The sequence below is a fragment of the Gymnoscopelus microlampas genome, assembly GCF_963454915.1.
Source record: "Gymnoscopelus microlampas genome assembly, chromosome: 18".
In the NCBI taxonomy this organism is placed as follows: domain Eukaryota; kingdom Metazoa; phylum Chordata; class Actinopteri; order Myctophiformes; family Myctophidae; genus Gymnoscopelus; species Gymnoscopelus microlampas.
The window spans coordinates 32,637,094-32,663,701 of record NC_139955.1 but is presented as its reverse complement, the minus strand read 5'-3'; the positions used below and the strand labels follow the sequence as shown (position 1 = coordinate 32,663,701).

Genomic DNA, 26,608 nt, shown 5'->3' with positions numbered 1-26,608 from the left:
ATGCATTGAAAGGGTGTTTCTAGGTTGAAACAAGGACAGTCTGCTTATGGGCAGTCCCCGTGCAAATAATGGAGTAATTTCGAAAAGGAAAAACTTCACAACAATAGTGAGCATGTAGATCGGCTACCCTTCAAACCAAATCTTGAAAAAAGTGAAGAAAAAAACAAAAGAAGAAAACAAAAAATGTGTGGGTCCCTGGCACAAAATATTTTAACTGGAAGACAAAAGGGAGGCTGGCTGATAGTCTGACAGACAATCAGAATCTTACAATCAATGCACCGAATCTCTGTATGTCTGTAATTCATGTACTATATCGAGAAATGTTCGACCGACCGACTTCAAATTCCACCCATAAGGTCGCAGACGACCCGAGGGAGTGCAGTGCCCGGTGCTGAGTCGCTCGGATAGGCGGTTGTCCAGAACCACCAGAAAACGCTCTGGCTGTGGCCCAAATGAGCCCATTGATTGCTCAGCTGAGTCAGCTTGATTTGGCAAATTCCCTGCACCTGTCGAATTCTGTGACCTTGTATATCGGCTTTCAAATGGCTGAAGAGGTTAATGAATGTTTTGTAATAATAATCAAAACCTACAAAGTAACTAGTAACTCAAGTTCACCTCCACGCCACGTTTGAGTCAGGCTCTCTGTTTAGTTTTTAGTTTAGTTTGGTTAGTTTTATTGAGAATGATTTGATTTCGCCACTAGATGGGGCTGCTTACCTACATTATCTAAGGTAAGTGCTTCCGCCTCGTCATTAGCTTTAGAGTTTTGCTGTAGTTATTTTAGAAAATATTAATTCAAAGCTGTATTAATAACTAGCCTATCCAAACGGCATTGCTTTTAATAGCTATTAGCTCGTACATTCATATGCATTTAGAGCACATTTGTGTAGACAGCCCACAAGCAAAAAACAAACAATTATGTCAAATAACAGAACTTTAGACTTGCATTTTTCTTTTTATAGTGCAATAAAGCAACTGATTGGTAATAAAACTATTAAGTGGGGAACCACATTTGCTCTTATTTCAGCGCATATTTTTGAACATTTGTCTTCAACAAACTGTGTTGTCCCAAAATTAATATAATCAGAGTTTCCCTTGCTTTTAAACTCGTGTCATCGGCGTGGGGTTTTAAAGACATTATCTGTTGAGGGGGTTCTTAAATGTAGACTATACGGTACCGACGGGCTGAACTTCATTACCTGCCCCCCCCCCCCCCCCCCCCAGATGTTACGATTATGTACGGCTCCTTAGAAGTACCTGTATTTTTCGTAGTGTTCAATAAAAAAAAAAAATAATCCGATTGGTGGCCATTTTATCATAGAGTTATAACGTATCAGAGTGCAATACACCTCCCAGCCAATAGGGTCGCGTAGTTGAAAGCAGATGATGAAAATGTCCACCGATCGGATTAAAATGCTTTTTATTGAACAATATGGAAGATACGGACCCGTACATAATTGTTACATCCGTGGCCATGGGGTAAGCACTTTATATTTTAAATCTGAACGTTTATGTAGATGTACGGGCCGTAAATGCAGAAAGTGCAAACACCAGATTGAAGTTCATTCATGACTGTCATGATGTATCAGGGCTAGGGACAACGGCAGCGTTTCACAATGGAAGGAAGGGAAACGCCGCGGAGGGCGGGCACGAGCACCGTTATCCAATGAGCTGTGCGGTGGGAGGGAGTTTGTCCAACTCCAGCTTTGTTCTAAGTTACTGCGGGGCTCCTGAGTACAATATGACTGAAGCGCCTGCACCGTTACTTCTACGGGACGCTGTGTAGAGGCTCAGCTGCCCTGCCTCTGCCTGCAGTTGCGCTCAAAATCAGCCTGGCTGAATTAGATTGTAACTTTTGGATAAACTCCCATTGTTTCTCAAGACAGTTGCAACTGCAACTTTTTTGGTTTTGTTTTTATATATCACATCTGATCATGCCATTCCGCCCAGGAGGATGCTTATTATAGCAACATTGGATCTGAGGTGAAACTTCCTTGACAAGCAGCACGGGACGTATTGGTCTGCAGGAATTATACGCTTCAGGCAAGAGGATTTTTTTTTGTATTAAAATATTATTATACTGGATCCAAACGACGCTTGTGGAATTACTTTGGACAACGTGGAAAAAAGAGACGCACCTTTGCTGGGATTTGCATTACGCAGCTGCTGGAATACAATGCTTTTATAGTGACCGTTAAAACTTAAGTAAAGTTGATGCATCATAGGCATGGACTTGTTCTGAACAAGGTGGACTGGGTTCTAGACCATGGCGCCCACAGGTAGGAGTTTAGGCCGGTTTCATTTGATTTTATTGCTGTTATGGACACTATCGCAATATTCAGCGTCCAGTCAAGTTCGCCAAGAGTTCCAGGTATTCGAGGAGCAGCCCGTCGGCACGTACGTGGGTACCATAGAGACCAAGCCCAGCTTCACCTACCGCTTCAGTGAAAACCATCAACTTTTCGCAATTAACGGCACCACCGGAGTCATTTACACCTCCTCGGTGATTGACAGAGAGCTTTTACAGAGCGATGTGATCAATGTCGTGGTGCTCTCCAGCCAGCCCACGTATCCCACTGAGGTTAGGATCGTAGTGTTGGATATAAACGACAATTCTCCCGTGTTTCCCGACGCCTCAATTGTAGTTTCGTTTAAAGAGGACGCCAGCAGCGGCAGGCAAGTGATTCTAGACACCGCCACGGATTCGGACATAGGGAGTAACGGAGTTGATCACACCACGTACAGAATAGTGAACGGCAACGAGCAGAGGAAATTCCGCTTGGATATAACGGTCAATCCTAGCGGAGAGGGGGCATTCTTGCACCTCGTTTCAACTGGAGGCTTGGATAGGGAGGTTACTCCCTTCTACCAACTCCTGATTGAGGTGGAGGACAAAGGAGAGCCTAAAAAGTTTGGCTACCTCCAAGTCAATGTCACAATTCAAGACATAAATGATAACCCTCCTATATTTGACCATGACCAGTATCAGAACAGTGTATTTGAAGATGCAGCAGTAGGTTCTAGTGTTCTGCAAATTACAGCATCAGATCAAGATGAGGGAGCCAATGCTGACATACGGTACGTTCTAGACGAGGGGACACCTTTCCAAATTGACCCTAAAGTAGGTACCATTATTATTAAAGAGGGCTTGAATTATGAGAGCAAGAAAGAATATTCATTGACTATCCATGCTGTGGATAATGGCGTGCCCTCTCTGTCAGGCAGAACAGAAGCCACCATCAAACTTGTGGATGTAAATGATAATGACCCAGTGGTGAAATTCCGCTACTTTCCCACTACATCTAAATTTGCCTCTGTTGATGAAAATGCCCAAATTGGCACAGTTGTGGCTTTACTCACTGTCTCCGACTCAGACTCCCCCACAGCTAATGGCAACATATCTGTCTCCATCTTAGGGGGAAACGAACAGAGGCACTTTGAAGTGCACACGTCTCCAGTCCCTAATTTAAGCTTGATCAAAGTGGCCAGTGTTTTAGACAGGGAGCGCATTTCATCATACAACCTTACTGTGTCTGTATCAGACAATGGCAAACCTATGGCCAGGTCCTCCTTTGCCAGTCTGGTTATTTTTGTGAATGATATCAATGACCACCCACCCATATTCCAGGAAGCGCTGTACAGAGTAGATATCAGTGAAGACATTCCTAAAGGCAGCTACATTAAAGGGGTCTCTGCAACAGATGGCGACTCTGGGCAGAACGCCAACTTGCGCTACTCCCTGGTGTCTGGAAACGCTTTGGGCTGGTTCTCCATCAGTGAAAACAGCGGCTTGGTCACCAGTGCCGCTTTGCTGGACAGAGAAATAGCATCAGAAATCATGCTCAACATCAGTGCCAAGGACCAAGGGCTGCAGCCCAAAATCTCCTACACTAAACTGATAATCAACATCACTGACGTGAATGACCAAGTGCCCACTTTCACCCAGAGCACATATCACCTTTCCCTTGTGGAGCACGCACCTGCCGGCAGTGAGCTGGCTGTGCTGTCCGCCTCAGACGACGACCTGGGGCCCAACGGCACTGTCCGCTTCTCGTTCGATGCCGAGACCCCCGCCAGTGTCCAACAGCTGTTTCGCCTGGACGCCGCATCAGGCCGATTAAGCGCCGCTACGGAGCTAGATCGAGAGGTCCAGGACTGTTACTTACTCCACATTCAGGCAACAGACTCAGGCAGCCCCCCTCTTCACTCCATCTGCAAAGTCAACATCACCCTGAGGGACATCAATGACAACAGGCCGGTGTTCTATCCAGTGCAGTACTTTGCCAATGTGAAAGAGAACGAGCCCTCGGGGTCTTACGTGGCCACGGTGTCAGCCACGGACCCCGACATGGGTCGAAATGGCACAGTGAAATATATCATCACAGCAGGGGATGCATCCAAATTCCACATTAACAGCAACACGGGCAAGATCACGACACTGGTGCCCCTAGACAGGGAGGAAAAGATGGCCTACCAGCTGCAGGTGACTGCAGCAGATGGGGGCGGCCTCCGTTCGCACACACAAGCCATCGTGACCATCACTGTCATAGACACGCAGGACAACCCACCCACATTCAGCCAAAATATATACAGCTTTGTCATGTTTGAGAATGTGGGCATCGGAGCAGTTATAGGTACGGTGTCTGCCACCACTGTCGATTTGAACACAAACATTACGTATTTGATCACCTCAGGCGATCAGAGAGGGCTTTTTGCTGTCAACGGTGTGGGCCAAATTGCAGCATCCAGTCAAATTGACAGAGAGGAGCAGGCGTTTTATCAGCTGAAAGTGGTGGCCAGGGGTGGGGAGGTCACTGGTGAGGCCCTGGTTAATATCACAGTAAAGGACTTGAATGACAATGCCCCCCATTTTATCCATGCTGTCGAACACGTAAGTGCGGTGGAGAACTGGAGCACAGGACATGTCATATTCCAGGCCAAAGCATCAGACCCGGATGAGGGCAGTAATGGCATGGTGATCTACAGCATCAAACAGAACCCGAAGGGACTGTTCCACATTCACGAGAAGCATGGTCTCATCACACTTACTGGCCCACTGGAGGTCACCACTAGCTCTTACCATGTGGAGATCATCGCCTCAGATATGGGCGTGCCACAGCGCACCTCCAGCCTCATGCTCACCGTCAGCGTCTACGACGTCAACGACAACTCCCCTGTGTTCGATCAGCTCTCCTATGAGGTCATCATCCTGGAGTCTGAGCCTGTGAACAGCCGCTTTTTCAAGGTCAAAGCCACCGACAAAGACTCTGGCCTGAATGGTGAGATAATGTACGATATCGTTGGTGGCAACACAGGTGACGTGTTTGGGATTTTTCCAGACGGGCAGCTGTACATTAAAACCGAGCTGGACAGAGAGATGCAGGATAGATATAACTTAGTGGTCACAGCCACAGACAGGGCCGTGGAGCCTCTAAGTGCCAGTGTCAATGTCAGTGTAATTCTAGACGACGTCAACGACAACCGGCCCCTCTTTAACAGCACCAATTATGTGTTCCACTTTGAGGAAGAGCAGAAGAGAGGGTCACTGGTGGGGCGTGTCTTTGCCGAGGATAAGGACTTTGGCCCAAACAGTGAGGTTAGATACACATTTGAGACTCCGCAGCCCAACTTTGAACTGAATGCCATAACAGGGGAGTTAACCAGCACACTGCAGTTGGACAGAGAGTCACTCATGAGACAAAGAGGCGCCTCTGTGTTCAGCTTCATGGTCGTGTCCTCTGACCAGGGTCTCCCCAAGCCCCTGAGAGACCAGGCCAAAGTGCAAGTTTACATCCAGGACATTAACGACAACCCACCCAAGTTCACCAAAGACATTTACCAGGCCTCCATCTCTGAGTTGGCCCAGAATATGACACAGCTGCTGAGGGTCTCTGCCTCCGACGTGGACGAGAACAACAATGGGCTGGTCCATTACCGAATAGCCGACGGCAACGAGGAGGGACAGTTTACCATTGACAGCAGTTCCGGACAGGTGACTTTAGTGGGAAAGCTTGATTATGAGTCCACATCCTCCTACTCACTGAAAATCATTGCAGTTGATGCTGGTACTGTGCCCTTGTCCTCTTCATGTATGCTAAGCATTAGCATTTTGGATGAGAATGACAACTCCCCCTCCTTCCCTAAATCCTCCGTGTCTGTCGATGTGCTTGAGAACATGAGGATAGGGGAGCTGGTGGCCTCTGTGACCGCCACTGATGCAGATTCTGGTCAGAACGCAGACATAACGTACAGCATCACAGCCACCAACAACCATGGCACTTTTAGTATCAGTCCCAACACTGGCAGCATCTTCTTAATTAAAAAAATGGACTACGAGACACAGTCATTTTACAAACTCAACATCACTGCAAAGGATAATGGGAGACCGCCACGGTCCTCATCCATTCCTGTGGTCATTCATGTCAGGGATTTCAATGACAATCCACCCATTTTTACCCCGGGTGACATTTTCAAATCCATCACGGAAAATCTTCCCACCTCGGCCTCTGTCATGACAATTACAGCCCATGACACAGATGCAGACATAAACGGCCAACTGGAATACTCCATTGTCCAGCAGACACCCAGAGGGGGCCACTTTAGCATCAACCCCAGCACTGGACTCATATACACAAATAAGGAGATAGACAGAGAGTTCTCTAATCTCTTTGAACTGACAATTAAGGCGACTGACCAGGCGGTGCCCGTGGAATTCCGACGCTTTGCCCTGAAGAACGTCACAATATGGGTCACAGATCAGAATGACAACATACCTACATTCATGTCCCAGAATGCCCTCGTGGCTGAGCCCAACATAGTCATCGGGTCCATCCTCACCACGGTGGTGGCCTTTGATCCTGACGAGGGGGCGAATGGCGAGGTGGAGTATGAGCTTGTGAAGGGTGACTCGGACACCTTCATCATGGACCGCTACAGTGGGGACATACGCCTGGCCTCCCAGCTGGTGCCCTCCCGGCTCATATACACGCTCACGGTGTCGGCCACTGACCACGGCACAGACCGCAAGACCTCCCGAACTGACCTCACCATCATACTCCAGGGGGGCGACGGGCCTGTGTTTTCCCAGCCCAAATACATCACCATCCTCAAGGAGGGCCAGCCGCCGGGTACCAACGTCATCTCACTGGACGCCTCCAGTCCCCGTGGCTCAGCGACCAAAGTGGAGTTTTTCATTGTGGCAGTGCGGAGTGGCGGGAAGGCCGTGGGACGCCTGTTCACCATCGGACGCCACACCGGGGTGATTCAGACCGCTGCCGAGCTGGACCGGGAGCAGGGCTCTGACCTCTACCTGGTAGATGTGTATGCCATTGAGACGGATGCAAGTCAGCCCAGGACACAGCGTGCTGAGGTGAGTACATTGCTGAGTTTTCTGTTTACAAAGGTTTGGGAGGTACGCTAATTGCTATTATGGTCTTCTGCTGTACATCTGTTTGATCTGTTTGGCACGGTGGCGAGGCATGGGTTGAACTGCTTGTGTTTGATAAAAGCCATTTGAGTGAATGAATGAAATGTGATCAAGGTTTCATGAGAAGAAAGTGAAAAGTATGAGTTTAACTCCCACATAAACATCTAGGCTACCTGTTACATTTGAACACTCATTCATTAAATTCCAGTCTTTTACACACTCTTCTGTTATATTAAACCAAAACTGCCGTAACATTAAGGCCTTGTGGCAAGAAACTTCATTGTCCCCCCCTCCCAAAAACATACTGGTCATAACAATTTCTCCACTACAGTATGTCCCTTCAGTGTACTTGGGAAGGGAAAATGAGTGTTGTGTGTCTCTCTGCAGGAGCTATGCTGCTGTTATGACTTGGAATATTCTTATCAGTGCATATGCACAAATGAAAAAAAAAGGATTGTAATTTCTCCCCTAAAGACATTCCTCATTCTAGGGTTGTTGTATCAAGGTTTAAGGCCCATGGTGGTTTCTCCCATCCCATGGAGATTTGAAAAAGAAAGTAATTCCTATGGTCCTCTAGTTTAGGTATGCATCATGGCGGGCAGTATCACTTTGAGCTTTAGAGCCTGTGGCTGTTTTGGCACGAGGGTGGTCTGAGAGGGGTACTTTTGTGTATTGCGGGGCTCAGCTCCACAGGCAATAAGTGACCATTAAAATTGGGTGACCCCTTAAGACTCTGTGAAAAGACATTGAGGGCAAGCAAGAGGGTAGAAAAAAAATCTCTGAGTGAAACTTAAGCCGTCTGTGGAGTTTGCCATAATATGATGCACCTCTTTTAGACTCCTGCATGTTCCCCAGGGGAAGGAGTTAAATTCTGTGCAGTGGAGGGCTGTTGGAACCCTAAACCCTGGTTTGGGTGGCTAAGACCTAGCCACTCCTGAAATGAAAAACAAATGTGACTCAATATGTGTTTTGGAAATTTCAACTGGGACGTAAAATGCCATGTTATTACAGGCTTGATTATACATGTGTATAAATTGGAGTTTTTAGAGTAAAACCAAATTGGTTTCACTGCTGCTTCCGCTAAGAAATGTGCTTTAGTTATTGCTGTGGAGGTAATTAAAAAAAGTGATTGAAAAACATAATAGCTTTGTGCAACGAATCAAGAACATGAGTAACTGTGATAATCTTGGATACGTTTTTTTTATTTTTTTTCCCAGCCAGTGAAAGTCTTGAAATTGAAACTTAACACAGCGGTTGGTTGTGCAGAGAAAGACAAACTCAAACATGATTGAAAAGAAGGATTATTTGGCAAAACCTTGTTAACTAATTTAACTCAAACGTTTTGTGTGTGACCAAATGGGGATATCAAATGTTCTCTCAGTTTGCCTGCAGCGAAGATTGCGATCTCCTTCCATGCAGACTCCAATGTGGCCTTAATGAGAGAAATGTATTGCTACCTTCCCAAACCTTTTTATTTCATGCTAAGTCTGAGTCCTTCTCAGCCCTTGAGGTAGATGACTTTACCATGCCTTTTCACTGTAGAGCCAGTCTCTATAGTACTGTGGTGGTTCTCTTTTCACTGAGGAGTCTCTCCATACTGTAGGACACAAAATAAATATGATATAGGCCTACCACAACGTAACTATCTAAAACCCACATTAACCCCGGCGTCCCTATTATGTAGGCTAAACCTTTTTTAAATGTTCCAGAATTTTCATAAATTGCAAAAACAGCCAATCCACAAGCTCACAACACATCGCAATGCAACATGGTGTGAGCTTGTTGATCGGCTATTTTCTTAACACATATTTAAGTTAGTCTTTTATTTGTGTTTGTGATAGCTGGTCATGGGAAATAATATGGCCTCTCCCATTGACTACAGTTGTTTTTCTTTGCAAGGCTGACCCCAGATATCTCCATCACTGGTACCACTAAGCACACAGTGTTACAGCAGTGTAAACGTTCGGGGACTTGGACTAATGTCATTCCAATGCAGTATTTATGTACCAGAAACTCAGTAGCTACTGGGTGATTATTCCCATCCTCCAGGGTCGTGACCCTTTTCACTCTCTCCGCTTTTGCGTTCTCGCAATTGATTGGCTGCTTGAGGAGAATTGACAACCTACTTTTCCCCGCTGTGTGTGTGTGTGTGTGTGTGTGTGTGTGTGTGTGTGTGTGTGTGTGTGTGTGTGTGTGTGTGTGTGTGTGTGTGTGTGTGTGTGTGTGTGTGTGTGTGTGTGTGTGTGTGTAATGTTTTGGAAAGCCTCAAACAAAGAGTATTCTGCTGGACATGCCTTATCAATGCTTGTGATCTTAAACATCTGAGAGGCCTGGAGCTTTGCACCGAGAGGGAAGTCGATTGAGTGTTGTTTTTATTCGGCCTCTCTTGGCGTGCAAGCATGTTTGACTGTCAGTTGTTGCTGATTGGCTGCTTTTATTTTCTAACTAAGAAAGTGCAGTGCTATCTGGTTCATCATCATAAGTTTAGTTTTATATGATTGACAGCCTAGATGTATTCCGTGTACCCCAGCATGACCCTGAGTGGTGACCTAAAGAAATAAGAGCCAGGTTTAGATGTATTTTTCTCTCCTTCTCCTAGTCGCCTTCACTATCTCTGGTTCTTGTCATCAATTTTCCCCCTCTCACGTAACCCCTCCCTCTGTCTCTCTACTCCACTTCTCTCACACTCACTCAAGCCCATTACAATCTTTTGGAATTGCTTTTCTTTGACTCATTGTGTGACAAAATAAAAGAGTGGTTTAAGCTTTAAAATAGCAAGTTCACAAAGCATCGCTAAATTTTGAAAATGTGGGATGCCAGATTGAAAGTGGTTAAATTGGCATATAATTTAATTTGAATGGAAATCAACCATTTTATAGACGTATATTCCTTTCCAATTGTCCCCCACCAGCGGCCCCCACTTTGAACCACCGCCCCCTTCCCTCCTTAAAATGCATTGTTCCCTGTGGAAAATAAACACAGTGTGACCGGTCAGCAGGCCCTTCCTTTGTTTGGCCCTTCACAGATAGAGTGTTGCACTGCCCTGGCCGTGATTTGGGAGGCCTTTGTTATTTTTTTGTCTGTGCCAACGTCATGAAGTGACAGATTTAGGTGTGTGTGTGCCTGCCTGCCTGCCTGCCTGCCTGCGTGCGTGCGTGCGTGCGTGCGTGCGTGCGTGCGTGCGTGCGTGCGTGCGTGCGTGCGTGCGTGCGTGCGTGCGTGCGTGCCCCTGTCAGCCTCCTCCACCCTCCAGGAGAGCTCTTTGAGATGGTGTGTTTCAAACAAGGGCAGAGTTGTGATTGTTTTGAGTTGTTAGAAAGAGAGAGAGAGAGAGAGAGAGAGAGAGAGAGAGAGAGAGAGAGAGAGAGAGAGAGAGAGAGAGAGAGAGAGAGAGAGAGAGAGAGAGAGAGAGAGAGAGAGAGAGAGAGAGAGAGAGAGAGAGAGAGAGAGAGAGAGAGAGAGAGAGAGAGAGAGAGAGAGAGAGAGAGAGAGAGAGAGAGAGGGGAGGGAGGGAGAGGGAGAGGGAATTCTAGGTTTTGATGAAGTAAGGGCATACTGCATCAGAGTGGTTTGAGAGTTGTACACAGCAAAAGCCTCAGTGTTCATTTTTCTCCACTTGTCCATAAAAAAAGAAAAAGAACATTGAGGATTTGACTGTGTAGGGAAAAGGATGGAGAGAGCTCTCAAGCAGGTGTGGGAGTGAGGGTACACGGTCAGTCTGCCCATTTGGACATCATGACTGGGGAATGCAGATGGCTGGGCCAGATACATGGATCTTATTAGTGTTGTTCTCAGTTGCTACGGGTGATTTGAGCTCTGCTTTCTCCCCTCCCCTCTTTGTTTACCTCTATCTTTTAATCTCTCTCTTTGTCTCTGTGTCTATCCATTTCTCTTGCCCTGTCTCTCACTCTCTCTCTGCATTTGTTACACTCAACTGTCTCTGTGTTTCTGATTGGTTGATTCTATCCCTCCTCTGTCTCTCTCTGTCTCGTGGCTCTATGGCAGGGCAGCGCCGAACCTCCTCCGACCTGCATGAAATACAAAACCCATACATCCCAGACAGCTGGCGTAGGCAGAGATCTAGTTGAGAAGCCATAGGTTCAGATCCGGCTCATGACCTGCTTTGTATGTCTCGCCCTCTCTCTCTCTCTCCATCCCTCTCTCCTGTCTCTCTCCATTGTGTCGTCTGATAAAGCAAGTAATGCTTTCAGATGTAGCGGAAGTAACTTAAAAAAAATGTCTCCAATTCAGTCACACACTGAATTGGATGTGTTACATGTGCTAGGGCTGCACTATTAACTTAAACTCAATTTGAAAATCTTGTGTCTGCATCTACTGTAGTTCAAAATAGTGAAAATAGCCGGTAGCTCAGGAAGCTCTAATAGCTATTTATGCTTTTTTTCTCCTTCTTTAAAAAAAAAAAGAAGGGTCTATCATGACATGCTCAAAATAGGGACACCACACAATCTGAAGCCCTGTGTAGTGTGAATGTGTCTATCACTTAAATCTCTAATGCTAGAGATTTAGCTGATACAGTATTCTTATCCAAACTTGCAATGACTGTCTGGGATATAGCCCCCTTGTGTGCATTTGAAGACTACTGTGTTAGTGGATGGTGCAGCCATGCACGGTCAGGTGGTGATGTTTTCACCGTAACCAGGGCTGTAAATTCATGATGTAATTTGGCTGGACGTGTGTTTTGGCATGGCCATCGTCAAGGCTTCAGCGAGGTGATGCATCTGCTGGCCCCTGCCTGGTAGGTGGTCTCGCACGGGTCAGAGTTGAGGCAGTGCCGTGAAGGGATGGTCTCTCCAAGTGCTTGTCCATTTTATGAGACAGTCGGCATAAAACCTCAGATAAACACTCACTCAAGCATAGGTGCATGCAAGCCCCCTTGTCTCTCACACACACACACACACACACACACACACACACACACACACACACACACACACACACACACACACACACACACACACACACACACACACACACACACACACACACACACACACACACACGCACGCATGACCACTCATTGACCTCAAGACTCAAGTTCACAGACAGAGACAGACAGACAGACAGACAGACAGACAGACAGACAGACAAGCGCGCGCGCACACACACACACACACACACACACACACACACACACACACACACACACACACACACACACACACACACACACACACACACACACACACACACACACACACACAATAACTCTAACACAGTGCAAGAAAAGTCATATTACATATTTGTCATGATACTAGTATTGTTGTCCCAGAGTACTCTGGTCTGTTGTGCTGAAAAAATACCATCATAGAGCACCAGTATAAAAAATAACCTTAAAGTCCCTATTCTAGACATAATAATGAAAATAGGCAAGAATTCTTTGTGAGCATGTAGTTCGGTGACTAGATTTGTAGAAGGAAATGATATAGTTTAGTGGTTTAGTGGTTATTGTTTATAAGTTGTATTATTATTTTGGTTATTGCTCTATCTTTCCACATGTTTGACCTCAGATGAATATATTATATATTATATTATTTTATTTCAAGATGATATTTGACAGTGAATGATAGGAAAGAGTCTTTCTTGACATTTGAAATGAATTGGAATGACATTTGACACAGGTTCATGGGCTAGATTTGAACCCATGGTGTCACAACTTCATTTATGGCCGTGTGTTAAGCCAGGTCAACCCAGTTCACGTGATATTAATGATAAGGCATTTATATTATAGCATTTACATTGAGCTTGTTGCACACCTTTTTCAGTTGCTCTTCAGCTGAAATATCTGTGTTCCAATAAAGCGCTGACTGCGGTTGTACTGTAAACCTTCTTATGTTTCACTGTGTTTGACTGTCCTCTTCTCCTTCAGACATTATCAAAACGTCCAGTCACAACACATATTTTGATAAGCGTTGCTGATGGCTTGTTAACCTTTTAAAACCATTTTCTGCCAGATTGTCACATTTGTTTACATCGTTTGGAAACAAATTGTCTTTGGAATTTGTAAATCAGTATTTAAAAATGATAAAATAAAGACTTTAGTTTCAGTGAAATGAAACAAAACTCCCAAAACGGCTAAATCAAGATTTTAAAATGTACATTTTATTTTATAGCCTAACCTAGCATCAGTCACATGAAGCAATAAAAAATAGATTGCCTTAGGATAAAAGATCAAAGACCAGGTTATACTGTTCTCCCATTACCACTTACTGAACATTTATATCAACTGTCAAGGTAGACCTCCGGGGGGAATTTTCTTTTGTATTTTGAAAAAGAAAATGGAGAGCCATCAGCCCATTTCTCTTGATATTTATTTATGGCAAAAGTAGGAAAGCTGATAGGGAGAGCTCTGGCAGTCATCCCATCCTACATGTGTTGTAGTTCCAGAGTCAGAGGGCTTAACCACATTAACCATGGCATCCCTATTTTGGGCATGTCATTATACTGTAGGTGAAAACCTTCCAAAACTAGTGAGAGCGTATTGACTGTATCTGTGGCTAATCCCTACACTACCGCTGGGTACGAGACAGTACTATTTTACCCACAAACTAGATTGCTTTAATAGAATAGAACATCCACATAGTGGTTGGTGCCATCATGTGGCCACCCTGCCAAGCTGGATGATATGGTAGACTAACCTATCAGGCCACAGACACACTTTAGGCTGGTGTTAATAATCCTATGGGCTAGCAATGTTAAGCGATGTCATACTGCTCTGTGCCAGTGAGATCATCTGTGATCCCCGTCATCTCCTCTTCTCCACTCACCTTTCACTCCTTCCGGTGGTGAAAAATAAACAAACTTCCATAGACCCTGAGCTGACAGGGGCCATCAAGATGCCATGGGTCACAGATTTCTTTTTAGTGAATAATGTTGCCCCAGTCATGTGATATGTTAGTCATGTGGCCCAGAAATCCGAAGTTAATCCTGGTTCCATTCTGGATCCCGTCCAACTGTTTGAGAAATATTCACTACATTATCACTCACAGAAAAGTATACTGAAGTGATTCCCCAAACCTTATACTGCAGCACTCCTTGTGTTGTCTGCATGTGGCAAACTGAATTGTCTTGATGCGGTAAACCCCACCCATCTGCTACTCCAAACAGGTCAAAACAAACGCTAAGAATTATTCAAGAATACTATTTTGACCTAGGCTGACCACTGTGTTATGTTTACTGGGCTATATTAAAAAAAACTGTTTCAGCACTGCGGTTGGCTGTCCACAACCTCGCACTCTGTGCGTGTGTGTGTGTGTGTGTGTGTGTGTGTGTGTGTGTGTGTGTGTGTGTGTGTGTGTGTGTGTGTGTGTGTGTGTGTGTGTGTGTGTGTGTGTGTGTGTGTGTGTGTGTGTGTGTGTGTGTGTGTGTGTGTGTGTGTGTGTGTGTGTGTGTGTGCACACATGCATGCATGAGCGTGTGTCGGTTGGATGGTGGCGACTAAACATGGGATTACAATCGTATTCCTTTCCAGTGGGAATGACTGTCTCTCAGATCCTTGGGGGTCAGGGGAATGACGACCAAAACGGGAGGAGTCTGGTTTACGTTTGCTTATTGTGGTGTTTGTTTTACTGTAAACCTAATCAGAAAAGTCCATCACAAGTTGTGACATCAAGTTTCCAGCTTTAGAGTCACTCAGCCAGAACCACGTTGATTGAGAGCCGTTGAACTCTGCACTAGTAGTGGAGCACTCAGGTATCGTTGCTGTCGGGCAGAAACCTTGTACAGTATGTCCAACACGTTTACTTTTCAGGAAATGGGGGGAACCTGGGTTCCATTGGATCCAATGTAGTTATTTTTTAGTCACAATCTCTAGTCTGTACTTTTCGTTGGGTAAAACCCACAGGCAGACTTTCAGACCACTTTCACTTTCAAAATGTAAAAAAAAAAATTAGATGTACAAGCTCACAGCGCATCACGAAGCAACGAGTTGTGAGCTTGGATATCTATGATTTTTGCTACTTTTGCACGACACTCTTGTGTGACGCAGTAGGGCATTAATGCATACAAAAGTTGAAATATGGAGATACAAGGTTTCTGTCTTATAGCAACATTATGTTGCGAGTAGATTCTCCCAGACCAAGCTCTGTGGGGGGTGTGGGGGGAGAATCCCCCGCAGAAGTTTTACAATCTATGACTACCGTCTACATATTTCCCTCTTGGTTCACTCTACGTTGTGTTGTCTAGATGCTAGATGTGTTTGTTTTAATGTTGCTTTTATACAGCATGTGGATCTACCTACTGTATATTGTACTGTCTGCTGCCTTCTTTGGACAGGGCCCAGTTGAAAAAGAGATGAAAATCTCAATGTGGTTTTACCCTGGTTAAATAAAGTATTAAAAGAAGTCAAGAAAAAAAAGATATAGACTAGCACAGTTGCTCTGAGACTGTCCAGCTTAAAAGAAAGAAAATGTTCCACTGTTGCATTTGAGAGAGGGCGAGAGAGAGTGAGGGAGAGAGAGAGAGAGAAGGGGGAGATGGGGGTTGATTTTGGCACATTTTCTCTGTGGTAATAATGGATCCCAGCTACAGAGTGATTTATTCTTGTACACGTGACTTACTGAGCACCGTAGCGTCAACACACGCACACACGCACGTACACACGCACACACGCTCGCACACACGCACGCACGCACGCACGCACGCACGCACTCTTGGACTGACACAACCACTGAAATACACAGTACATTTTTCTGTTGTTTCCATCAGATCTTCATAGTTTTCTGATCTCAGACGTCCAGCATGGTACCTTAAGGCCTGTCTCTCTCTGTTTCTCTCTCTCTCTGTTTCTCTCTCTCTCTCTCTCTCTCTCTCTCTCTCTCTCTCTCTCTCTCTCTCTCTGTCTGTCCTTCACTCTCTCACTCCATCTGCTTTTCCATGTTAAAAACAGGGGGATGATGCTGTTCTTTTTCCAGATCCCACTTCCTCAGACCCTCAATCACGAGCACCTCTACAATGACTTTTAGTGCAGTCACCTCCACCACACACACACACACACACACACACACACACACACACACACACACACACACACACACCACACAACCACACCCCCACCCCTGGGGACATCAAACGAGAAGGATAGCGGGAAAGAGAGAGAGAGAGGATGTGCATTTTTCTGCATCATATGCAGTGTCCTCACATAGAGTGTGTGTGTGTGTGTGCGTGTGCGTGCGTGTGTGTGTGTGTGTGTGTGACACACACACACACACACACACACTCACACTCAAATGCACCTCATCTCTCAAGTTTGCGGTAAGTTGAGTGACCCTGGGCAGGAAGGGGTATCTACCACTGCCTGGATAGGTAATTTAGGAGTAGAGAGAGAGAGAGAGAGAGAGAGAGAGAGAGAGAGAGAGAGAGAGAGAGAGAGAGAGAGAGAGAGAGAGAGAGAGAGAGAGAGAGAGAGAGAGAGAGAGAGAGAGAGAGAGAGAGAGAGAGAGAGAGAGAGAGAGAGAGAGAGAGAGAGAGAGAGAGAGAGAGAGAGAGAGAGAGAGAGAGAGAGAGAGAGAGAGAGAGAGAGAGAGAGAGAGAGGAGAGGAATACAGTATATGGCAGGAGTGAGTGAGAGAAAAGGTAGGGGAGTGGGGGGTGGTTGAGTTTTGAGCTGTGGGTGAGAGAGAGATGGAAGAGGGAGGGAAAATGGGGGGGATTTGAGAGACAGAGGGAGGGAGGGGGCTCTACAGGGCTTTAGTGTCAGCCGCAGGAGACACAGAGATAGACTGGCACCACACCAGGGAGAGAGAGAGAGAGAGTTCATGTTATTGCTGTCTCTCTCTCTCTTGTTTTATGAGTTTTCCATCAGGAGCACGTACCCGTCGTATAGTAGTGTTCCCCTGCACATAGCAAGCCAAGGCTCTAGAGACATCAGGATGATACTGTACTGTAGCATATACTGTACACTCTATCAACACAGGACTTGCTGTAATAAAAAACCCTCATATGTAGTATTGATATGGTCCTGTGATACTATAGCATAGATATGGATTACTAATACAGTCTTTGTTGCGTTTGCATGTCTTCCCTTTGTCATCATTTTTGTACTTGTCAGGCAAGAGTCACGCGATCACGACGACTTTGTTTTAAATCAAGCTCAAACCAGCGCTGACTGCACTGACAGGTGCACTTCGTCAGGTGTTCCAACGTGCAGTGTGATCTACACTCACTCGATGACCTCACAGGGTTTTCTAGAATGCAGCTCAGATGCATGCTTTCCGACTTCACTGTCTCTCGATAAATCACCCGCGCAGATTGCCCTCACATGGCTGTTTGGTGGAAGGCCTGCGGTTCCCTGAGCACGTAGCAGAGATGGAACGTCTTGAAAATATCAAGGCTGTGGTCACCGAGACAATATCTGGTCAGGATGAGCCTCACTTTGGAAGATTATTATGTACCTCGGGGAGATTCTTGGATGGGTTGACTGCACTGGCATTGTGCACTCTGTAGTTTCCACCCAATCATCCCCAGAGCGTAATTCCGGAGCATGATATCATAAAAAAGCGCGCTGGATGCATGGATTGCACTTGAACCGGTCGTCGCGTTTTCATCTCGCGGCGGGGTCATAGGCTATGGATCTGCATGACAACCGGCTAAACTTGCCTCGGGAGCGAGAACGAAAACACAGTGTTTACCCAGAAAATTTCAAACAACTTGATGTCTTCTGTCAGGAAAAAAGAGAAAAGAAACAGGGCGAAAAAGAACTGGCTCGGAATAGCTAGCCATTTTGGTGAGTGCGGACGTTCTCTCCCCTTTCTCTGGTTGGGCCTTGTTTTAATTGAAAGCAGCTGGCGCCTGGCGGAGGCTTTGGGCAGCGGTGTGCGGGCCCAGGCAACGTGACTCAGGCTGGAGCTCGCTGGTGATTGGGGTACCTGAGCAGCTCTGGCTGGCTTTGTTGTTGGGCAAAAAGTTATGTTTTTATTAAAGGGGATGATATTGTGAAGCAGCCAAAGGGGAGGGAGGGAGGGTTGAAGTCTGACTGTTTTGCACCAGTCTCTAAAGGGCAGAGAGAGAAAGCTGTGAGCTCTGGTTTCGATTACACGCGTTGACATTGTGCTATTTTTACTCTTTTTTTCCCCCCCTTCTTCTTCATTTTACCCTGCTCTGTGCTTTTCCTATGCATATGTGGATAAAGTGGCCCGTCTGTATTGTCCTGGGATGTTGAGGTGTAATTTAACAAAGTCCTGTGTTGAAAGGTGTCTTTATGGTCTTTCCCTTTGCACGGCCTCTGCTATTTTGATCTATGTAGCAGTGTTTGTGTGTGTGTGTATTTATGTTTGTGTGTGTGTGTGTTTATGTTTATTTGCGCAATGTTCATGGTGTTTATTGTCACATGCACATACAATACAGCTGGTAGCAACATTGCAGCCAGTGAAGTTCTTGTACTTCAAGAAGCTTTCCTCGCCAGTATGAAAAAGATATATATACTGTGTGTGCGTGTGCGTGTGGGTGTGTGTCTGTGTACCTGTGCGTGCATGTGTATATATACAGTAAATGTTGCTGTCAAATAAAGCTTGCCCATGCACCCCTTCCTGATTCTTTGCAGCACAGTATAGTTTCTTCTATTGTATGTTTGGAGAAAAATGGTTTCATCAAACATACAATACAGTTTTTTGATATATACATCTGTAAATCTACCATAGTTGACATCTTCTCATGCAGTTAATCTAATAGCATTATACTTGGCACTGGCACATGAGTTGCTAAGCAGAGAATATAAAAGAAAATGGCCAACCGTCCAAAATCCTTGTCCAAACTCAGCTGGCCTGCTGCTGACAGACAGATCATAATGAAGTTTCCTAGCAGGACACTGCGTTCTTAGAGTATTACAGTACACTGAGACTGATCACATATTACACAGTGTTTTTATCTCCTCTGTGAGCCTGTGGGCTATTGGATCTCTTGCACAAACGTCTGGACTACAGAGGTCTATACTGTTAAGAGTGTGTGCATCCTTGCGCGTGCTGTGTGTGTGTGTGTGTGTGTGTGTGTGTGTGTGTGTGTGTGTGTGTGTGCGTGTGCGTGTGCGTGTGTGAAAGTTCATGAGTGATCCACAGAGTGCACAGTCATGTACTGTAAGAGAGGGGGACAGAGAGGGACTGAAAAATAGCTTTATATTGTGTGTTTTTTGGTTTTGTGCACATGGCCGCATGCACATGCATACTTTAACACTTTTGTGTGTGTGTGTGTGGGGGGGTGTGTGTGGCGGGGGGGGGTGTGTGCGCGTGCGTGCGTGCGTGCGTGTGTGTGTGTGTGTGTGTGTGTGTGTGTGTGTGTGTGTGTGTGTGTGTGTGTGTGTGTGTGTGTGTGTGTGTGTGTGTGTGTGTGTGTGTGTGTGTGTGTGTGTGTGTGTGTGTCTGTGTGTATTTTTCCTCCATCCTGAGGTTTCTATTAGTGCCTTTTCAATGTCTTTGAGCAGACCAGATGTCTCTAGCTGGTGTAAATCTTTTCGCTTGCAGATTTACACTTGGATCTTGGAGAACGTGCATGTTACGCGATGCAGTTATTTGATAATGAGTAAATTGTCTGGAGTGTATACGCGACGAGCGCTGACACTCTGAGGAATGTGCCAGTGAATTGTTGGACCTCTGACCTGGATTGGCAGAACTTGCGGTGCCAGCGGAAGTCCTGTCTCTCGCCTTGGCAGCGAGGCATGTGCCAGCTGTGTGTGTGTGTGTGTGTGTGTGTGTGTGTGTGTGTGTGTGTGTGTGTGTGTGTGTGTGTGTGTGTGTGTGTGTGTGTGTGTGTGTGTGTGTGTGTGTGTGTGTGTGTGTGTGTGTGTGTGTGTGTGTGTGTGTGTGTGTGTGTGTGTGTGTGTGTGTGTGTGTGTGTGTGTGTGTGTATGCTCGCTCAAGTATGGTAGAGTCCGATTGCATTCAACATTTCATAGGGAGTGATTGTGTTTCACTTGGCTGATAGTTGTGTGGTTGGTTGTGCGTGCATGCGTATGCGTGTGCATGCGTATGCGTGTGCATGCGTATGCGTGTGCATGCGTATGCGTATGTATGTGCATACGCAAGTGTGTGTATGTGTGTGTATGTGTGTGTGTGTGTGTGTGTGTGTGTGTGTGTGTGTGTGTGTGTGTGTGTGTTTGCGCGTGTGTGTGCGTGCGTGCGTGCATGCTGCGTGTGTGCCTGCGTGCATGTGTGTGAGCATGTCCATATGTGTGACAGAGTCCTCCAGAGCCTTGGTCTGGCAGCTAGAGCGTGATCTCGGCATGCTGTCTTTATTCCTCTGACGTATGACAAGCCTGAGCCGCTGTTGGTAATGATGTGGTTATTACTTCCCATCATGCATCGCTGCGGGCCGGCCCATAAAACAGTCCGGTACATTCTCTTTGTTTGCTATTGGCGGGCCTTCGGTACATGGTGGAAAAAGTAACAAAGTACATTTACTCTAAGTAACTGTACTTAAGTAAAATTTTGAGATGCTTTTACTTTACTTGAGTGTTTAATTTTTATTTTATTTATATTTTATACTTTTACCCCACTACATCTCAGAGGCAAATATTGTACTTTTTTACACCACTGCAATTATTTGACAGCTTTAGTAACTTTGCAGATTTAGATCATCATTACAAAACATACAGTACATTAAGGCTTAAGCGAGTGAGCTGTATTTTATACTTGGGTTATTCTAAAATAGCTGATCTACAAGCTTACAACAGCGCTGTGAGCTTGTAGATTGGATATAAATAAATAAATAAAACACTTTTACTATTACTTTGGTACTTATATGTATATGTATGTATATTTTTATGCCATTGCTTTTTTTTGCTTTTAGAATAGAGGACTTTTACATGTAACAGAGTATTTTGAATTATGGTATGGCTACTTTTACTTGAGTAAACATCTGAGTACTTCTTCCACCACTGATGGAGGCCAACGCTTTGTTGCTCTTTTATGAAGAGTAGTCAAAATCCAGCAGAGCCTGGTTTATAGGGATTTTGTTTGACGTCTTCCCTGACTCCGTTCCAACAATGTAGTATTGAATTTACTTATTTATTATATATTTTTTGTGTTGTGTATTCATAGCAAGCCCTCGGATCCAACATTGATGCGAATCTGCTTGGCTAAATCCAATAGAAAGATGGAATGTGACTGATGAATAACGTTGAAGTGTCTCTATTTTCTCTTTTCCCGTCTAGCAACAGGGCATGCAGTGAGCTATCTTTGTGACTTTTTTTTCTCTTTTTTTTTTACATTGATATATTTTAAATGTTTTTGGCGATAAACTATGTTTTAAGGGAAAAGGATCTGCACAAAATTATAAAATACCCACATTTGCTTTCTCTCTCGTCCGAGACCAAATCACCAGGAACACCTAGAACATATGAAAATCGATCTAGCACAGGGAAAATGATTATACCGAGGGCAACATATATGAAAATCAATCTACCACGCTGCATGGGCATCACATTCTGAAATATCTTGGAAACATAATATTTATTCATTGGGATTATACACTAGCCCTTATGCAGAGTTGGCCTTAGCTTTGTACCTCTGCTATAAGGAAGGCTATAGTTGCCCCAGGGTTGGAGCGCTGCCAGCATTGGTCATATGGAACCAGTTTGATCCCGACTGTCAAATGCCCCATCTGCCCCCAGCGTAAGGTTTCACATTGAGGCTTTGTGGACATGGTGCTGTTTGGCATTAGGGTCTCAGGTTTAGAATTGTGTATTCTTTGCGTCCTAAGCCCAGAGGTCTGCATTATTAAGAGGGCAAATGTTTAAATTGGAGATGGATTTGAATATGATGCAAAAACATTTCAAGGGAGAAAATATATAAGTTCATTTAGATATTTGGAATGACTGAAAACCTGAGCTTGAGGCGCAGTAAACTGTCTTCAGGATCTATTTTTATTCTTTAGTGTCACAAAACCGTCATAATTCTTTGGCATGATTATGAGATTTGCATGCATAAGTAAGTGGAATAATTCAACCTCGCTGGAGCTAAATTAGCTTGCTTAGCTAGTGGGGAGTGGTAAAGATCTGACCAACTTCGTGCCTCTTGTTGTGCTTTACAGCCACAAACATATTATGTCGGCATGATGCATTAAGTAGGCATAACGGCATACAGCCAGCCTTCCATGCCATCATCAAAAGGGATTTTTGTTTTCCTTCGTTATGTATGCCATTCGCACAAAATCAAATTCATATCATTATGACACAAATTAGCCTCTGCGATCATTACTACCCCATTGTTGTTGTTTATGTTGTTGTTTTCCCTGTACTATGCATATATCAATTTATGTCTCGCTTTTAATGAATCCTCGCACCATAATCAACTCCCGGGACGGTTCATTTAGGCCGAATATGATTAGGAACCAGCCTGGAAGATCAGAGAGTCTTTTTAATCTCTGGAACCAATATTAATTCATCCAACCCACCCTCCACCTCCACCCTTCTCTAAATCCTTCACTATATTCATAACCCGGCAGACTGCTCCACAGTTTGGGTATTATTCCTTCCAATCACAGGACCCCCCATCCAGCGCTGCCTGCTTCCACACAACAAAAAGCTTTTTTCCATCTTTGTTGGATGGAAATGAGGTCTCTCCATTTCTTAGGATTTTCCCTGGGAATGGGAGAATTGGATGGAGAGATGAACACATAGATGGTCAGGTGGATGGATGAACTGGAGGATCCAGTTGGAGTGTGGAGGTCCCTCTCTCCAGGTCTCTATTGAGACGGAGATTATAGCATCAGTTGGAGGCTGTAAAACGCCCGAGTCCCTCCGACCGACACCACGCTAGGACACACAGGAGTCCTTTTCAAACCCCGCCATTGTTAGCTAGGGATTATTCCTTCGGTTGTTATCCCATTACGCTGTAATAGTAGCAATTTTCTGCTTAGGAATTTAGCTGTTTTCTGGGAGGGGAAATAACATGCCAGAATGTTTTGGAATCAGTCATTTATCATCAGCAATTTGTAAAAATTGTGAGATTACATTTCCAGGACCAGTGAGTTTTGAAAGGGGTCCCTCTGCGATGCTGCCGGATTTGAAGCAAGAAAATATGTATTTTCCTTGAAATACTGATATATGTTGTCTGAAATAATAAAAGTGTTACTTTACGCAGGCTATAAATCGATGGTAATCTTATTTCTCTTTGGAAAAAACAGAGAAGAGGCCGGTATTCTACTTTGTGCTTGAAGCTGTTATTTTAACTCTGTCTGCCTGAAATCAGAATTCTTGAGTGCAGTGGCTCAAGTCAAATTCTTGGAATTTTCGGGGTATTAATTTTTTCCCGACGTGAGCAATGGCCCTTTCTTTATTATGGAACGGGACATCAACAAGGCTTTTCAAAGTAATGCTCTTAACAGGTCATTAAGCTTTTTTAGGGTTTTTCTGTAAGTTTGCCCAAACACTAAAACCCTGTGTCTCTCACTTCTGAGTAGTGACACTTTAATAAAGTCGTTTAAAGTTCAGTCGACTGAATTTTCCACCTTTTCTTGTGTTTCTATGGTCACAGGGAAACGACCCGCATTCAGGCCTGTATGCAATCTTTTAAATGCAAATCCTTTAAAAGTAACTGTGTAATTCTGTCTATGGGGACTCTCCCGACTTGGCGCTGAGAGAAAGTGTTTTCCTTTTTTTTTCTATATAAGGCAACCACGGCTGTTTTTCTCTCTGTCTTCTTGATCTGACAGCAATTGACTAAGCCAGTCCTTTAGGCGTGACAAAAGCTTGGCAAAATCTTTACGTTTCTTTCCCCAACACCCCCCCCTCTCCCCAACCTCCCCTCTCTAACTTTTCTTGGATGGGCCAAGGTGGACAAAGGCTGTCTTCTCTTCCACTTGATTGGGTCAGAAGGCCTAAGTTAAATCTTTAGTCACATTTTTTCTTAACATTCCCAGCACCTTGTTTTTTCTTTTGTTTTTGTGTTTTTATTGCACTTAGCGAAACAGGGAAAAGTATGTTGTACTGACCACGATCAAATCTTTCTATGGTGAGCTCACAGCAAAGGAATTAATACATTTTATATTGGGCTGCTGGGTCTTGGGAGGTGGGTGGGTGGGGGGGGGGCTCCCTCACCATCGTGAACATCTCTCTCTCTCTCTCTCTCTCTCTCTCTGCCTTACTCCCTTACGCTCGCCCTCTCTGTCTTACTTATTGAAATTATAGCTGTCACCCACTTCACAAGGAGGAGCGCCGAGGGGGAAGCAGGTCATTGACTTGATTTTCATGGGAAGGCTGATTCGTCCATTCAGGGTCTGATAGGTCCAGTATTGACAGCCCCTGGGCGAGGGGAGGGGAGCATGCCGCCTTCATTGTGCCCACGGTTTGCTGAGGAAAAACAAGAGAGGGCCCAGGAGACAAAGGCCTCAATGGGAACAGTGGCCCCTGTGTCTCCTTCCCTCTGACTGCTGCTGCTGGGAGGCTTGTGTCTTCCATTCTGGCCTCAAGTGCTACTCCCACCCTCTCTCCAACAACACCCCTCCTCCTCCTCCTCCTCCTCCTCGTCTCCCTCTCTTTTCTCACTCTGTCAAGTGGCTGCAGAGGTGTTGCCGTTTCATTCCCTGACCCCTTCCGCCCCAAAAACCCAGTCGCCTCCGAGTGCAGAGGTTGTGTCTTAATTTACAAGGAGAGGACTCTTCATCCTCACTTGGAGTAAGTGCGTGCGTGTGAATGCGCGCGCGCGCGTGTGTGTGTGTGTGTGTGTGTGTGTGTGTGTGTGTGTGTGTGTGTGTGTGTGTGTGTGTGTGTGTGTGTGTGTGTGTGTGTGTGTGTGTGTGTGTGTGTGTGTGTGTGTGTGTGTGTGTGTGTGTGTGTGTGTGTGTGTGTGTGTGTGTGTGTGAGTGACTGCGTGCGTGTGTGTGTGTGTGTGTGTGTGAGTGACTGCGTGCGTGCGTCTGTATGTGTGTTGAGCAGCCCATACAGTCCGCTGGCTGCCATGAGCACCGACAATCACTTCTGTAGTAATTCCCGCTAGGCAGAGAGCGCTGGGCACTCATCAGAGATGTAGTACACCAGCCTGGGTTTAAGGTTATCAGGTTGGTCTTATCGAGGCCTCTCTTTGAACTAAGTGTTGGCTCTGTTTTCCCTCTTGATAAATACTGTATGTGGGCTGAGTCTGGGCAGATGTCCAGGATGTGTGAGGGGTGGAATCATTTCTGGTAGTGTTTTGATATGTTCCAAAAACAGTGACCAGTGGACTGCCAGAAATATGGTTTTACATCGTCACTGTCGGGCATAAATGTAACTTGTATCTCCATATTTCATATTTAAATGTTTCTTTTGTTTTCTTTTTATAAATTATTATATTTTACCATATATTACACTTCATTGATTGACAGTGTCGCAAAAAGTGAAAATAGCAGATCTACAAGCTCTCAAAATATCTGCAAATTTAATTTATTTTTTTATCTGACAGTGCAGTAGATATTTTTTAACTGAATATAACATTTTAAACAAATGACGTGAAGAATATATAAGCATATGGCTTTCTACAGTATGGCTCAGGAAGACGGCAGTGGGTTTATTTTTGTGGGGTTTATTATTATTTGTTTTTTTTGCGTTTTAGTCCTTTTTTTTGGGGGGGGGGGGGGGTACAACTGTGTGGGATGAACTTTGACCCGCCCCCCCTTGAGTTGGCTTCCAACCTTACAGAGCACTCTTTGACCTTTAACCCTGTTGGTTCTTTGACTGACCCAGGAAGTTCCCTTGCCCCTTGACAGCCACTCAACATGGTTTCAAGATGAAAAGTGTTCTCTGACATGTCACCCATGTTTGGTGAATAAAGTATAATAATAACCCAATGGGGAGTCCAACTTCCTCCAGTCATGAACTGTCATCAGTATTGTCATTAGAGAAACAGTCCATATAGGTTTTAACATTTGATGAGCTAGAGTTCTGTATTGAAGTCATTGCAACTAAGTGCAATCCAACTGGTACCCATTAGGCTATTTGGGAAATTTAAGCTAATATCCTTAAAAGAATTTCGAGAGCACACGCACTCAACATCTTGGTTCCCCTCAGTTTTCTGTTCTTTTTTCTTTTACCGCAGTGGATTGGCATCACAGACTTTGTTGAGGTACCTAACCTACCCCTACCCCAGTCTAAGATGGCGGTTCTTTTGAAGTGTGGATTTTCTCTAAAAGTGCTTTACCAACCACCATCCACCCCCAAATCTTGCTATTGATGTATCAGGGCGCTGGCTTTCATATGGGGAT

At 45.0% G+C, this 26,608-nt stretch overlaps 1 protein-coding gene across 1 annotated transcript in view; it reads left to right on the top strand.

The window, feature by feature from the left end:
• The first annotated feature begins 1,795 nt into the window (after positions 1–1,795).
• Positions 1,796–26,608, top strand: part of fat4 (FAT atypical cadherin 4) — a 108,715-nt gene continuing 83,902 nt past the window's right edge. The window contains exon 1 of the mRNA XM_084041511.1: positions 1,796–7,369. Within this exon, the coding sequence (XP_083897637.1) occupies positions 2,267–7,369 (5,103 nt within the window). The 5' untranslated portion in view covers positions 1,796–2,266. The remainder of the gene's footprint in view (positions 7,370–26,608) is intronic.